Source organism: Marmota marmota, unplaced genomic scaffold, assembly GCF_001458135.2.
Source record: "Marmota marmota marmota unplaced genomic scaffold, marMar, whole genome shotgun sequence".
NCBI lineage: Eukaryota > Metazoa > Chordata > Mammalia > Rodentia > Sciuridae > Marmota > Marmota marmota.
In genome coordinates, this window is record NW_026000005.1 from 9,543,096 (window position 1) to 9,557,884 (window position 14,789).

General features: G+C 33.6%; 1 protein-coding gene across 16 annotated transcripts in view; it reads left to right on the plus strand.

Moving 5' to 3' along the window:
• The window catches only part of Gulp1 (GULP PTB domain containing engulfment adaptor 1), a 280,193-nt gene that overhangs the window by 226,473 nt on the left and 38,931 nt on the right, over positions 1 to 14,789 (plus strand). For all 16 annotated transcript variants that reach the window (XM_048808152.1, XM_048808153.1, XM_048808147.1 and 13 more), the window contains 2 exons: positions 2,785 to 2,856; positions 8,545 to 8,643. In XM_048808152.1, coding sequence (XP_048664109.1) covers positions 2,785 to 2,856; positions 8,545 to 8,643 — 171 coding nt within the window. The remainder of the gene's footprint in view (positions 1 to 2,784; positions 2,857 to 8,544; positions 8,644 to 14,789) is intronic.

Below are 14,789 nucleotides of genomic sequence, written 5' to 3' on the forward strand. Positions count from 1 at the left end.
GACACTGATCCCAGGAAAGCTGAGCAGGCACAACTGTGTCCATTAAACCTTTGTGTCTTCCCCAGACCATCATTAAATAAAGGAATGGTAATTCCTCATAATTATAAAACATGTCACCGTTTACAGTGTGTTTCCTTTTCTTGTTGCAGTTGCTTGTTGAAATGATTTTATGAGAAGTGTATTATTATCTGTATTTTTCAAAAGAGTCATATAAGACAGAGATTAAGTAATTTTCTAATGTCTTCAGATTCTGAGCCTAGAGCTCATTCTAGCACAGATACATCATATTTAAGTTTTATAAATATTTTATATAGAAATTAGATGCATGTAAATATGAGTTGTTTACTGAGAAAGAATAATTATGACCTTTATAATTTAAAAATATGCAAGAAATATAAAGGGTAGACTATTTTTTTAATTTTAAAATTATTTACTAATTACATAAGAAAAAGCTGGGTCAAGTAGCAAGTTCATATTAAAGTGTCTTTTAGTTTAATTCTACCATCATTCAAGGCTTCTACCACTGTTTTATTTCTTAGTTGGTTTAATTAAAGCCAGTATGAAAGAAATATATTAAAAGGTTCCTAGAGCACTGCTAGAGGTAGATTCATTTAGAATATCCTTGGAGTTCTTCCATAATTTTCCCATGTGATCCTATTTGCATATAATACTTAATGACTCAACATTTCTGCCAAAGTATGAATCTTTTTCCAAAGATATTTCCAGTTACTCTTATAGACTGTCACTAATACTTCAGATCCTTCCTTCTTCAGTACAGGTATAATTTATCCATAAAGAATATGCTTTTGCTCAGTGTGGCACACACCTGTAATTCCACCTACTTGAGAGGCTGAGACAGGGGGATGGCAAATTCAAGGACAGTCTCAACAACTTAGCAAGACCCTATCTCAAAATAAATAATAATAAGGGCTGAGGATGGAGCTACTTGTCTCTCAGTGCTTTGATCAATTCAGAGAAGTAGAGAAGAAGAAGTCTACCCCATGGATTTCCTCTCAGCTAAATAGCTCCTCTTGCCTTACATCCTCCTCTGTAACTTGAACCCTTTATCCTTGCTTTCAAACTGTCAGCACATTAAAATCACCTTGGGAGCTGGAAAACATACACATGTTATCTGTTGAATCAGACTTGTAGGCATTGATAATAGTTTAAATCTCCTCCTGTGAATCTGTCTTGAAGCCAGAGTTGAAAACACTTATAAAAAAAACACAGGAAATGAGCAAACTCACTGGTGAGAGGGAACAGGTTTTCAATTCCTTTTAAGGTGAGTATTTCTCATTCATTTTGGTATTTTATATATGCCTGGTCCACCAACATCTTTAGGTCACTTTGGGTCACAGTGCCTGACATATCTTACCTAAGCCCCAGGAGCGTTTGTTTGGTAGAATCTGAACTTATTAGAAAAAGAAACGTTGTACCTTATAGAACCTAAGAAGCAGAACTTCACTTTGCCTCAGGGCAACCCAGTTTAGGTTCTCAGGAACAGCAATCATCTGTATTTTCAACTTACCCTTTTTATCTACTTTCAACTATCCTCATAATCTGTTCGCTGATTTCAAATTTTGCCTAACAGATTTCAGCCCAAGCCATCAATTACAATGCTTTTAGATAAATAAGTTCCTAGTGCTACCCTAAAATTTGTGGATTATTTGTCCAAAAAAATCTGTATTTTTACTTTTTAACTTCCTTCCTGGGTAACACAGAAAGCTCATTTCAAAAAACTAAGACTCTTAATGAATTTGCTATTTTTTCAAGAGTGGAGGGAAGAATGAGAAATACTGTGACTTTACTATATCATTCCCTTCGACTTTGGAAATGCACACACATCCATCCCCTCAATCACTTAATGGAAATCTGGTGCACACATATGAGCAGTGGTAGATTTGTGATGGCAATGGTGTTCTAGTTGGTGGTATGTGACAAGAGGGAAACCAGCCGTTGGGAAACTATATACTTCATTAATTTAATAAATATGTGCAATTTCATAGAAATATTTTCTAGAATAAAACTTGCATATTTCATCTGATTGGTCTTGGGCATCTTATGATGATGGACTCCATTTAGGAGGACCTAATTCTCTCCAGGGTAGAGATTTTTTTTCAAAATATGATAATTATTAGGAAAACTTTTCTTTTTGGAGACTCATTAAATTTAACCTAACACTCTCAGTGACTGCCTTCAGGGTCATTTTGAAACAGTTAAATTATAAATTGTGTGCTTTTTAAAAGTCAAACCCAGATATAGCTTACTGAATAATATATGTTGGGCTTTAAAAACTTTTTTCTTTTAAACACTACATGCTGTATGAGTTTCATGGTTGAAAAACAAGGAAAAATATAGTGAAATTATAATCTGAAATATATCAAAGTTTAGCTGTAGTAACAAATAAAAATATTTATGTGCTTTGAATTTTTAGAAAATTTTTAATTGTTAATACTTACTAAATTTTTAATGTCGAGATCAACTGTATTCCTTTGGACCCAATCATCAGTTTGCTTTCTTTCTAGTAAAAAATTGAAAATGAAATATGTAAGAAAAGTCTTTTTTTATTAAAGTCTGAATAATAGGAATTACAAATGCTCAAGTAATATATTTATGTTTCCGTATGTTTTGAAAATAGTAGAAATTAATTGATGGTTCCTCTACTTAATTAGAACTTAAGTTTGCATTCTATGAAACCATTCAGTTGTGCAGTGCTGTAGTTCACAGTGTTCTGGTGATAAATGATATGGAATAGCACGTGTTCTCACAAATGACCATTTTCAGTTTCTTGGCAGCACAGAAGTGGAGCAGCCGAAAGGAACAGAAGTTGTGAGAGATGCTGTAAGGAAACTAAAGGTAAGAAAACTCCTTTAATTAATGCCTAGTGTGTGTGGAACCTGTCATGTTATCACAGATTGATGGAAATAAAAACAGAAAATGTTTTGTGGCAGGGATAGCTTCTCACTGGTAAAAATTAGCTATTGAATAAATACTACCAGACCAAGGAGACATTTTTAAATAATAAATATGTACACACAATTATTTTTCTTTATACAGCACATTGTATTTTGTACAGTGTTAATTTCTCATAATCCCTAAAATCTTTAGTGGCGGTATTTCATAAGGGTCGACATATAGTAGCTTGACTTCACTTTGCTTGGACAATGCCCTCACTCAAAAACTGGCAATAATATAGCAGTCCAAGGCTGATTCATAGTGGGGTAGGGAGAGGTGGCGTGGGAGGAATAGAGAATAGGGCAAAGGGGAAAGGAAGGAGGTATGGAGTTATTAATGATGGTGGAATGTGATGGACATTATTATCCAAAGTACATGTATAAAGACACGAATTGGTGTGAATATACTCTGTATACAGATATGAAAAATTGTGCTCTATATATGTAATAAGAATTGTAATGCATTTTATTGTCATATATAAACAAAAAATTAATAAAAATTCTGAAAGAAAAAAATATATATTGCAATCCATATCCACCAGTCAGCAATATGCACTTAGAGGTGATTGCAAAGCAGAATTTTGTAGTGACCCTGTATATTGTGCAAATATAAGAGATTAGGCCATGCCCATGAGCAGCTATAGAGGAACTGGTAAGAATCATAGGGTAGAGGAGGACATTGAATAGAGGCCCCATAGACTCAACACAACAAGATTCCTGAGAAAATCTAAGCAAAACTGTACATTCATAATCAACAAGTTTCCCGAGAAAATCAGAAGTAATTCCACATATTCATAATTGATATTTCCTTAGAACAGTATTATGTAAGATGTCACACTACATGTTTATCTAATTGCTTCTCATCTGGATACTGTTCTCACTGAGATTTTAAAATCAGAAAAACTATTTCAACAGACTTCTCATCTTTATCTTGTTAAAAATACCTATGTATAACTTCTTTCTTCACATGCTTGAATGAATAGGATTTACAATAAGATAAAAATTATGTAGTGTAGTTTTAAAATGTATACCTAATTGACAGTAGCTTTTGTCTCTCGAGTGTCTTCAAGAACAATTATATGTTTAATACGTAATCTTTACTCGGTTGATTTCAAAAAGTTTGTATCTCAGGAAAGTGTACCAAAGGGTAAAGATTCATGCATTAATGATAATGAATAAAACAATAAATTTGAACTATTTTATTGTAAGTTTTAATTTATCTATATTTGAGGTCACAGCTACAATTCAAATTATACCAAAGATATTTGCACTTATTTTTAAAAAGTTGATCTTGTTGACTTTTAAATTTTGTTGACATGTAAATGCCAGCAGGTGGTGCTATGACTCTACCAAAAAATTCTGCTTAACTGCCTTGTGTAAACAGCCCCATTTTAATTTCTTGCTTGTTTTTCTCAAACATATATACTCTGACTGATTTTTGAAATCTGTTGTAGTTTAGGATTTGACTGCATTTGACACATAAGGTATCGTTTTATTTATATTTACTTATTTTTCAAAAGTTTGCAATGTTAAATATATTGCCTTCTAACATTAAATAAGAATTCTAAATTTAATTCAAGCTGATCAAAACTAAGGATTTCAATAATCTATTTTTCATGTATCTTTGTTTCATAACATCTGCTTAGTTTTTGAAAAATTTTAAGCAATTTTTTATATAGAATTTTATGTCAATGGAGATTTAGACTTCGTAAGTTGTTCTTAAACGTAATAATTTTTGTTAAGTATTGGAGTCTTTACTTTTGGAAGCTGTATTTATGAATACAACATACTTTCTATTTCTTAATCATGTAATTTCTATTTCTTAATTGTTTTTTAGCCTGAGATTTCAAAATATTCCAAATATTTTGAAATGTAATAATTTAAAACCCTTTCAGTTTCTATGTGTTTACTTATATAATTATTGTTGTTATTATACTGAATTACATTTTCAATAGTGATTTATCTAGTTGTTTTGTTAACACAACTAGCATAAATATCAGAGGTCTCATATTTCATAAACAATTTATAATGTTTACTTATGAATGAGTACTGAAATACAGATTCAAAAACTTGTCAGTTTTCCTAGGAGATAACCATGGGGTGGCATTCCTGAGCCCCAATTTTAGAGGAAAAATCCTCACTTTGGTGGAGCTGCACTGATATTATATGAAGTTACTTCAAGGTAATATGGCCTTTGGGATTCACTGTGGAGTCCTGTTAATCTCAGCCCAGCAGTTTTTCCATTCAACCTCACTCTTTCTGTGCAGCATAACTGTTTTATCTTTGCAACTAGTATTTAACTAATAAAAGGTTTAGAGATTCATCATATTATATACAAACATAGCTGATTTCCCCACTCAATTATTATGAATACTTTAATAATTTAAATATAACAAACAACAGAAGTGAATAGTAACTCAGAATAATAGGCTCAAAGTATAAACTGATTTTTCTTGCCACAAAGTGTATGTTTCATTAGTAATATGGTCAAGATTTCACTTTTTAAAAAGTCCTTTGAGAAATAGAAATTCTGTAAGGGTGACATTGAAGCTCAGGGCTCCCTTTAAATTTTCTTTAGCAGTTCTACTTAGTAATATATATTTAACTAAGTACTTCATACATTTCAGGCAAAACTTCATCATTTCTCATCGTTTTTTGATGAAAAAGGTTTTGTTGTGTCCAGATACTATTCAGTATGTGTAAGCCTCATCCCCTTTGACTGTTTATATTAGATTATCATATTAAGTTTTAGTGGTAGATCCTTCTAGGTAGCTAGCTCTACCAAGAACCAAACCCACTGAAGAAATAATGAAAAGAAATGGCAAAATCACTCTTACAGTAAATGGGGGGAAGAATTTAATGTAAGATGGGTTTATCAGCATGTCTTTCAATGTCTTCTGAAACTTCAAACTTAGAAATACTTGGGAGCACAATTAAGAAGTCTACAAGTAGGAAAAAAGGAGCAGTCAGAGGGGAATATGCACAGTGTAGAACACAGGAAGCTTAAGTTTTAGGAAAAAGGAAACAGGAAGGAGAACATTAGATTGTTTAGAATAGAAGTTGAAAAACTCTTAAGCATAAGGGTTTTGCAGCATATTTTCATCAATCAAGTCCAATAACCAGTATAAACCTTGATATACATGAAAACAGAGCTGTGAATTTTATTTTTTAAATGCAGAAAACGTGCACTAACAAGAAGGATAGTTGGGTGCCCATCTGGAAAGGTATGTTCTAGGCTTAGTTGCTACAAACCCATTTTATGACCAAGCTACATAACTTCTTAGGGACTTTTCTCATTTTTGAAATGGTAAGATTGGGTTGGATGATCTCTGAAGCTGCTGTGAGTACCATTACTTATCTTGATGTGAAGCAGAGAGAAAGATTCAGGAACTTGGAGGCAGATGTTTTCTGTTTTATGCTCTCTCCTTCCCTTTCCTCCCTGCCTTTCTTCCTTCTCACCCCTCGTGTGTGTGTGTGTGTGTGTGTGTGTGTCTGTCTGTGTACCATCAGGCCCTGCTTCCTTCCTTCCTTCCATTCTTCTTTTTTTGCCTTACTGACAACTAAGTTTAATATTACTGTTCGTTTTGTGGTGGACGTTTTACAAAATAAAAAGTTACACAATTCTCAGCAGAGGTCAGAGGGATGGTTGTGTCCAGATGTGGAAGAGGCCTGGGGAGCCACTGTTACTGTGTTTGGAAAAGACAGAAGGGAGGAAGCAAGTAGAACAAATGGTTCCACAGCCAGCAGTTGGGACTTGCTTTGCTTAGACAGATGCCTCCACATAGACGCAGAGCAGCTGATTTGTTTTGTAAGCTTTTATATGTGAAAACTCCTGAATTGTTTGATGATGCCAATTTACATAAGAAATGGTGAAGGGAAAAGAAAATTAATGCAGATTCTCTAGGATAGAACTGGAAGAATTTTTGATCTTCATTAAAGAGAAACACATTTCTTAAAGACAAAAAAGAAAATTATCTGGTACAAGTTAGTTGATTCATGTGTAGAATGTGAGCATTCCAGACGCAGAAAAAGCAAAAAGAAAGAGCAGGCTACATCCATAGAACAGGAAAGTCAGTAAGCTGAACAGTTATACCACCTAACAAGGGAAAAAACAAATGGTACCCCCTGGTATATGAAGGCAGACACTTCAAGGCATTCATATATGCATTAATTATGTTACTCTCCATGGCAGTGCAAAGCTGTGCCCAGAGAAAAAGGCTTTTAACCACTCCCTGCTCCAGGACTGAAAGATACCATGTGTATTCACATCTGCCCTAAATTAGGGTGAAATGCGCAATGCAAATAAATATGACACAAAGAGGACTGGAGCTCTGCCTGGCCTTACAGATGATCTATTTTGAGTCTATTAGGAAGAGTATCCAGATGCTGAAAAAATGTTAAACTAGAAAATAACTTTTGGAAGTCCTAGAAGAGGGGTGAGAGAAGCTATTTTAAAAAATCTCATTCTTTTCTTAGAAAGAAAGGTGAAGGGACCAAGGTGAGAAGGAAAGGAAAGAGACAGTGAGGTTGCCAGATGAATCAGAACACCCAATAAATTTTAATTTCAGAATAACAATGAATAACTTTTTAAAAACGCCAGTGTGTTCTAAATTATTGCCTAAAAATATTTATACTTAATAGCATACTTGTTATTTGTGTTTTGGGATATGTGTATGAGTGTGTGTATGTATTCTCAAATAAAGTTCTAAAATATATGCACTATTTAATATTCACATTTAACTGGGTTCCTGTACTTTTTCCACCAATAAATCTGGTAAAGCTGGAAGAAATTAGATATTAGAAACTGCATCTACTAAGTAAATGAGTATTCTGATATTTCTTTTTGATTTTATAGTAGAACCTAACATACATTTATATACATTTAACTAACTCAGTACAAATATATAATAAATACTATTCTGAAAGCACTTAAAATATTTCTTGGACTGAGGATGTAGCTTAGTAGAGCACTTGCCTTGTACATATAAGGCCCTGGGTTCAATATCTGCTACAAAAAAAAAATTGTGAAAATTGTTTTCTAGCTGTTCACTATGCCTGTAATTCTAACCTGAATCTAGATCTACATTTCAGTGTTTTAGCTGGTACTTACCTCAGTTCTTAGCTTTGACTGTGATATAACAGTGTGTCTCTTTTCGTTCAACAATTTGGTATTGGGTAGGGTAGTGCACCAAACTAGGTAACTATCTAGCAATAACAAAGATGGCATATCCAACAGCTGATGGACTGCAAGTTCTCTCAAGCTATTAAAAGCAAAGGATCCACAGGAAAGCAAAATTATCTCTATTTATCAAGGAAGTTTTCTCAATTGTTTGGTATGAATTCAATTTTCCAAATATCATGAAAGAAGTACATTAGAAAATCATGTTTTCATAAAGTTACTGAAAACCAATCTGAATTATAATGGTAAAGTGCTGAGATTACTAAATACTTTGAGATTATTTTTACAAAATGCTTTATAATGGGCAATAATTCATTTAATGAAAATCTGACATTGAAGAAAACTTGTGTATTTGTGTTCATTCTCCACAAAAACAGAATTAAGTTTTTTATGAATAATTTTTATTTGTAGTTTGCAAGACACATCAAGAAATCTGAAGGCCAGAAAATCCCTAAAGTTGAGTTGCAAATATCAATTTATGGAGTAAAAATTCTAGAACCCAAAACAAAGGTAAGGCTTATTTTTGCACATCAGAGCATTCTAATGTTTAATTAATTGTAATTTATATCTGTTTTAATGAATATTTGAAATTCATCACTGATGAACCTATTATTTCTCAGTGGTGATTTAAAACTCTACAGGATCTTTAGAGGGGGAAAAACTTTTCGAGTTTTCTTTCTGAGTAGTCTGTTCTTCAGCCGGTGTTTGAGATGCAATAACTTATACTGAATGTATTCAACAGCACTTGCACTTACATTTAGAAATTCTTCTTCGAGTGATATGAAAAAAGATGCACCCAATGTGCTTCACTGGATATGGAAGAAGAGAGGCCTCAAAAACAACAAACCTACTGACAACCTAGTCTTGGACTTCTAACCTTCAGAAGTGTGAAAAAATTAATTTCTGTTATTTATGGCACCTGGACCATGATATTTGGTGATGACAGCCTTATTAAGCTAATATAATAGCTTATTCCCAGTGCCTCTGAATTATTTAATAATTTTGTAGACCATGATTGGAAAAGTTCATTAAAATTCAACTCCAATCATTTTACAAATTCAAATTGTCAGTTTTTCTCTATCACTGTAGAATACTTATTGAAAAATTAATTCAGTTATAAAGGCAAAAGAAACCCAGCCCATGAACAGACTGTGAAATTTTTTTTCATGGGTCTGAAACTTTTAGACCACAGCCCAGCAGATGCCATTGGTACCTTCACCTATGTGAATACTAGCTTCCAAGAACTCAAAGTACAGTCTAAGATCCAGTAGCACTATCATCCAGACCCACTGAATATGTAATCCACAGTTTATGGAAAAACCTGGTAATTCCTGTGTGCATTGAGGTTTGAGGAGATCTGGTATAGTGCATGTGGTTTGGTGACTATGTGCAGTAGGCCTCATTTTCAAATTGTAGTCCATGGAATACCTGCATGAAAATTGCCTTGAAGCAGTTGCAAAAATTAATTGTAAGGTCCCATGTGATCCTATGGAACCATAATCTCTCAATGTGAAAATTTTGCATTTGTAATGTTTAAGAACAACGGGACTATAACTTGGATACACCCACAGTTACTCTTATTCAATTCCATCTTAAAGAGCAATGGCATTCCTCCAAACTTTTTCAAGACATGGATTTAAGACATCTCACACATAGACCATCTAATCTAGGACCCTTCTATTAGCCATCCTCAATATTAAATAGCAACAAAGACATAGAGATTTTACTTAAGTTATAGCTATGCCAAAGTAACTGCTGTGGAAGTCGCGAAGAAAGGAATTGGTAAAAGGATAATGGAAGAATGATTGAAGCACATAATGAAATATGTGTAGTCAGCTCTGAAATAAGGCAAGTGACAGTGATGCTTTATCTTTTGAATATGTGAATGAGCTGAGAATATTCTTTGGGCAAATAGTGGTTATAAAAAAGTCAATATAATGAGGAAACAATTAGTTACAGAGGGTAGTGCAGCCAGAAGTATAGTAACCTAGGTGTAGTTTTACATGTAATCAAAAAGAAAAATGATCCTCTTCCTGCATTTCCTTTTTAAAATTAAATGGGTATATCCTGGCACACATCCATCCAGAGTAGGTCATTTGGAGCCCATGTGTGTGTTGAAAGTTTTCTTCTAAACCCTATAAATTGTGTAGCTGTTTCAGTGTATGTGTATATTTGTGTGTGTATGTTAATTACTTTTTAATTAAATTTTTATGTCCTTGTTTGGAACTTATCAAAGCACATCTTGAAATATAAAATATGTAGTGTCAATAATGTGCACTTTATGTGCCATTTTCACATGTTCTTTTTTTTTTTGATTCAGAACTAACATGGTGTATTGTAGGCTACAAAATTTTCCCAAATGCATACACGCAGTCTATGCACTATAATCTACTAAATGGTTCTCTTATTATTAAAAATTTCAGGAAATTCAAAATATTCAATTTATATAAAATATAGGTATTTAGAAAATACAAATATGGATTTATTTAGTTTTTAGAATTGACACTTTAATAACAGTGTGTCCTCAGACAAGTACAAAATATAAAAAATTTAAAAACTATAAGATGACTGCCACTAATACCACATGTGTGGGAGTCTGTCTATATGTAAAGATAGATCATGTGAATGCAATGTGGCACATTGCTACCCTCAGATAAGTGAAGAGCATATGGGTATGCATTGCAACTTTTTCTTTTTTAACTAAACCTATTATTTCCTGTATGACTTCATATGACCTTTTATAAAATAGTATTTTATTCAAGTGAAAGGTGTGTGAAAAGTTAAGACCTTCAAACAAGATGCAGTGGCATTTGACTAATCCCAGCTACTCTGGAAGCTGAGGCAGGAGGATCACAAGTTTGAGGCTGGTCTGAGCAACTTAGCAAGACTTAGTGTCAAAATTAAAAATACTGATTTTAATCTCCAGTATCATCAGCCCATTCTGCTAGCATATTGATTTGCTTTTTATTTCTTGGCTTCCTGACCATTTGGGAAAACCTATTGTTGTAAAGCTCATTAACCATTAATTTAGGGTTTGCCAAGCTATTTGTTTTAGCTCCTCTCTTAATCTTTGTGTTTCTCCTGGAATGCAGAAAAAAAAAATTTCCTAAACTTGTAAATGTAAAACTAGAAATTACATTTAAAAAAATCATATGGGTGATATTGTAGAGCAAAGAAAAAAATAATGCAAATAGTCTTAAAAATTCTCATGGATTTAAAAATTTTTTACTGGTGATAAAGAAACAAAGGCAAAAAATGATAAAGTGGGTGATTGCCATCTACCATTTTTATTGTTGAAAAATCATATTTCCAAATTTCTTCTAATAAGGGTAGCCTATCAATCATCATTCTGTTCTCTTAAGTTTTTACTCTCAAATCTCCATGCCTCCCTCATCTAAATTCCATTTATAAAATATCAGTTACATGGGGTTCAACTCAACAGCATTAATCAGTTGATCTTTTTATGTTGTTATTAGGTCAATGGAGTTGTTCATAACAGTGGGGTTCATTTTGACATAAAATAAACATGTATAAAACATAGATCCTCAATCCCAATCCCCAGAGTTTTCCTATCCCTTCTTTCCTTCCCTCTGATCCCTTTCCTATATTGTACTGGTTTTCCTTCTGTTTATCTATTTTTTAATTGGTGCATTATAGGTATACATAAAAGTGGAATTCATTTTGAGGTATTCCTATATGCACATGTTTGTGAATTTCTTTCCACAATTGCTTGCCTTACATAACCCTCTTTCCTCCCCCTTAATCTCCTTCCTTTATTCTACTCTTCTCCTTTTTGTCATGATATCTTCCACTTCTTGTTCTTCCCCTTATTTCTTTCTAATTTCTGCAAGAAAGGAGACATTCAGCCCCCAACATCTGAGTCTGGCTTATTTCACTTAGCATGATATTCTTCATTTCTATCCCTCTACCAGCAAATGACATAATTTCATTCTTCTTTATGACTGAGTGAAACTTCATTGTGTAAGAATACCCTCATAATCAGTGTAAGTCAAATCAAAACTACACTGAGATTTCATCTCACTCCAGTTAGAGTGGAAATCCTTAAGAATACATATAGCAATAATTGCTGCAGAGGATGTGAAGTAAAGGTTCACTTACCATTGCTCATAAGCCTGCACATTAGTTTAATCACTTTGGAAAGCAGTGTGGAGATTCCTCAAAAGGCCAAGAATGGAACTGCCGATGTCCCAGCTATCTCCCTCCTTGGTACTTATCCAAACGTAAATTGGAACAGAGACCCCCACCCAGAAGACTCTGGCCATAATTAAGCTTCTCCTCTCATCAGATTTTTACAAAGAGTATCAGCAGAATGTCTGCAAAGGGAATTGTGGTTTGAAGCTTCCTCTTTCTTATAAATGCCAGGTTTGCACACAAAAGGTATGATAGATTTAGAATCTACAGTCAAGGTTGTTGTGCAAAAAGATATTCTCTCTGTTATCTTGGTAAAGATTTATAAGATCTCTGTCTGGTTCAAAAAGCACTTTCTGGGAACTCAAAGAAAAAAATTATTTTTATGTAAACTTCTAAGCCCCTCCTCCCACTGGATATAAAGTTCAGAGCATTTCCAAATTTCTGCCAATAAGTGTAGCCTATCAACCATCATTCTGTTCTCTTAAGTTTTTACTCTCAAATTTGGACCAAATTCTTCTTATTATTATTATTATTAGTTGTTCAAAACATTACATAGCTCTTGATGGACCAAATTCTCTTGGTCCAGAGAATTTTAGGTGACAACCCCTCTGGACCAACAGCAGTGGATAAACCTGCTTCCTGAAAATTTCTTGGGTGTCCAGCTTCTTCTGTCCTACTTCAAAGAACTAAAATCAGTATACTCTACTAATATAGGCATACCAGTATTTATAGAGGTGTAATTCACAATAGCCAAGTTATAGAACCAGCTTAGGTGCCCATCAACAGATGAATGGATAAAACCAAGACTTATAATTATTCTATATGACCTTACTCAAATCAATAATGCCAATTTTATTTCCTATTCAAAACTCTTCATTTCTTATACTTAATAGCTATTTTTAAAGAGCTTCAATTGTATTTTTCTCCCCAAAACTGAATTTTCTAAGCTTTGAATGGGAAAGAAGCATCTGAAGTTCTATTCCCAAAAAATATGAAGAATAATCTCGGAGTTTTAAGATCTTTGAGATGATATGTATGTTCAATTATACTACCTATGAATATATAATAAGTGACTTTTACTCAGATATTGCATATGAGTATATTGTATCTTACTCTTTACTCATATATGTAAAGTATTTCTTTCTTTCTTTTTCTTTTATTCCATTAAGAAATGAAGGTAAGCCGTGTAGTGGTGCACATCTGTAATCCCAGCAACTTGGGAGATTAAGGCAGGAGGATCTCAAGTTCAAAGCCAACCTCAGCAATTTATAGAGTTTCTGAACATCTTAGCAAGACCCTGTTCCAAAGTAAAAAATGAAATGGACTGTGGATGTGACTCAATGGTTAAGTGCCCTGGGTTCGATCTCTGGTACAGAAAAAGGGATTTACAAACTCTGCAGACCCTTAGTGCCCCAGGGCACACTAAAGAATGTGGAGTGACTTCTGCAATCTGCTTGGGCATTTTAAATCTGCAGAAAAAGGACAGGTGTGTGAGTGGAGAGCGGAAGAGGGTGGAACAAGCATGCTCCAGGGAACTTCAGTACGGCCTGTTCACACACATGTACTTAGAAACCACACCACACCAGGGAGACATGAACGGACCAGAAAAACACCCTGTCATTCATTTCATTTTAGGTCTATGTTTTATATTTTTAAGAAAAAAAATCATATATGAAACTTCTAAAATAAATTTGTTTATAGTTGAATGTGTGAAGCAGGATTTTAAAACATTATAGAAAATATAATATTTTTCTTTCCCAATTGAGAGGGCAAAATGGAACCAAAAGCAATCTAACACCTGACTCCTATATCCTTTTTATCGGTACCTTGTCTTTCTCCCTTTCTCTTTTCTTACTCATTTTCCTGATGAAGGTTATGTGATGTGGGAAGCATGTGGTATAGATGACTGGGGCTAAGATGTTTATTCGTTTGTTTTTTGTTTCAACTCCATTGAAATAGTATTAAAGGATATGTGTGTCTGCACTGTGGCTTGTTGTTTTCCTGGTTTTTTTAAATCCCATTTTACCAAAAGTAATGCTACATTAAATATCCATAAAGATCTATCACAGTAATAGCAAAACAAAAAACAAAAATCTCAAATACCTCAAAAATAAGGAACTTACAAGTTTCAGCTCCCTAATCTTCTTTTGTTGGAAGATACCTTTGCTAACACAAATATTAGGATGATTTCACACTGTTTATAACTAAGGCTTTCTGTTCATACTGGTTGGTGGATAAATAAAGCACATCCTAGACTTGACCACCTGCTATATGAATGGTGTTTTGCATTTTCCTTGTCATTTCTCTTTAGAATAATTTTTTCTATATGGCATGGCAGTGATGTTGCCTCTTCATGTACCATTAACATTATTATGTAGTTATTAAAGTGATGTAGACCTAGTGATCATTGTCAATCTAAGCACAGACTACAAGGAAAAGCCTATGTGATTAATATGTATCAATTGAAAAAGAATTAAATTCATCCACATTATATCTTTTGCATT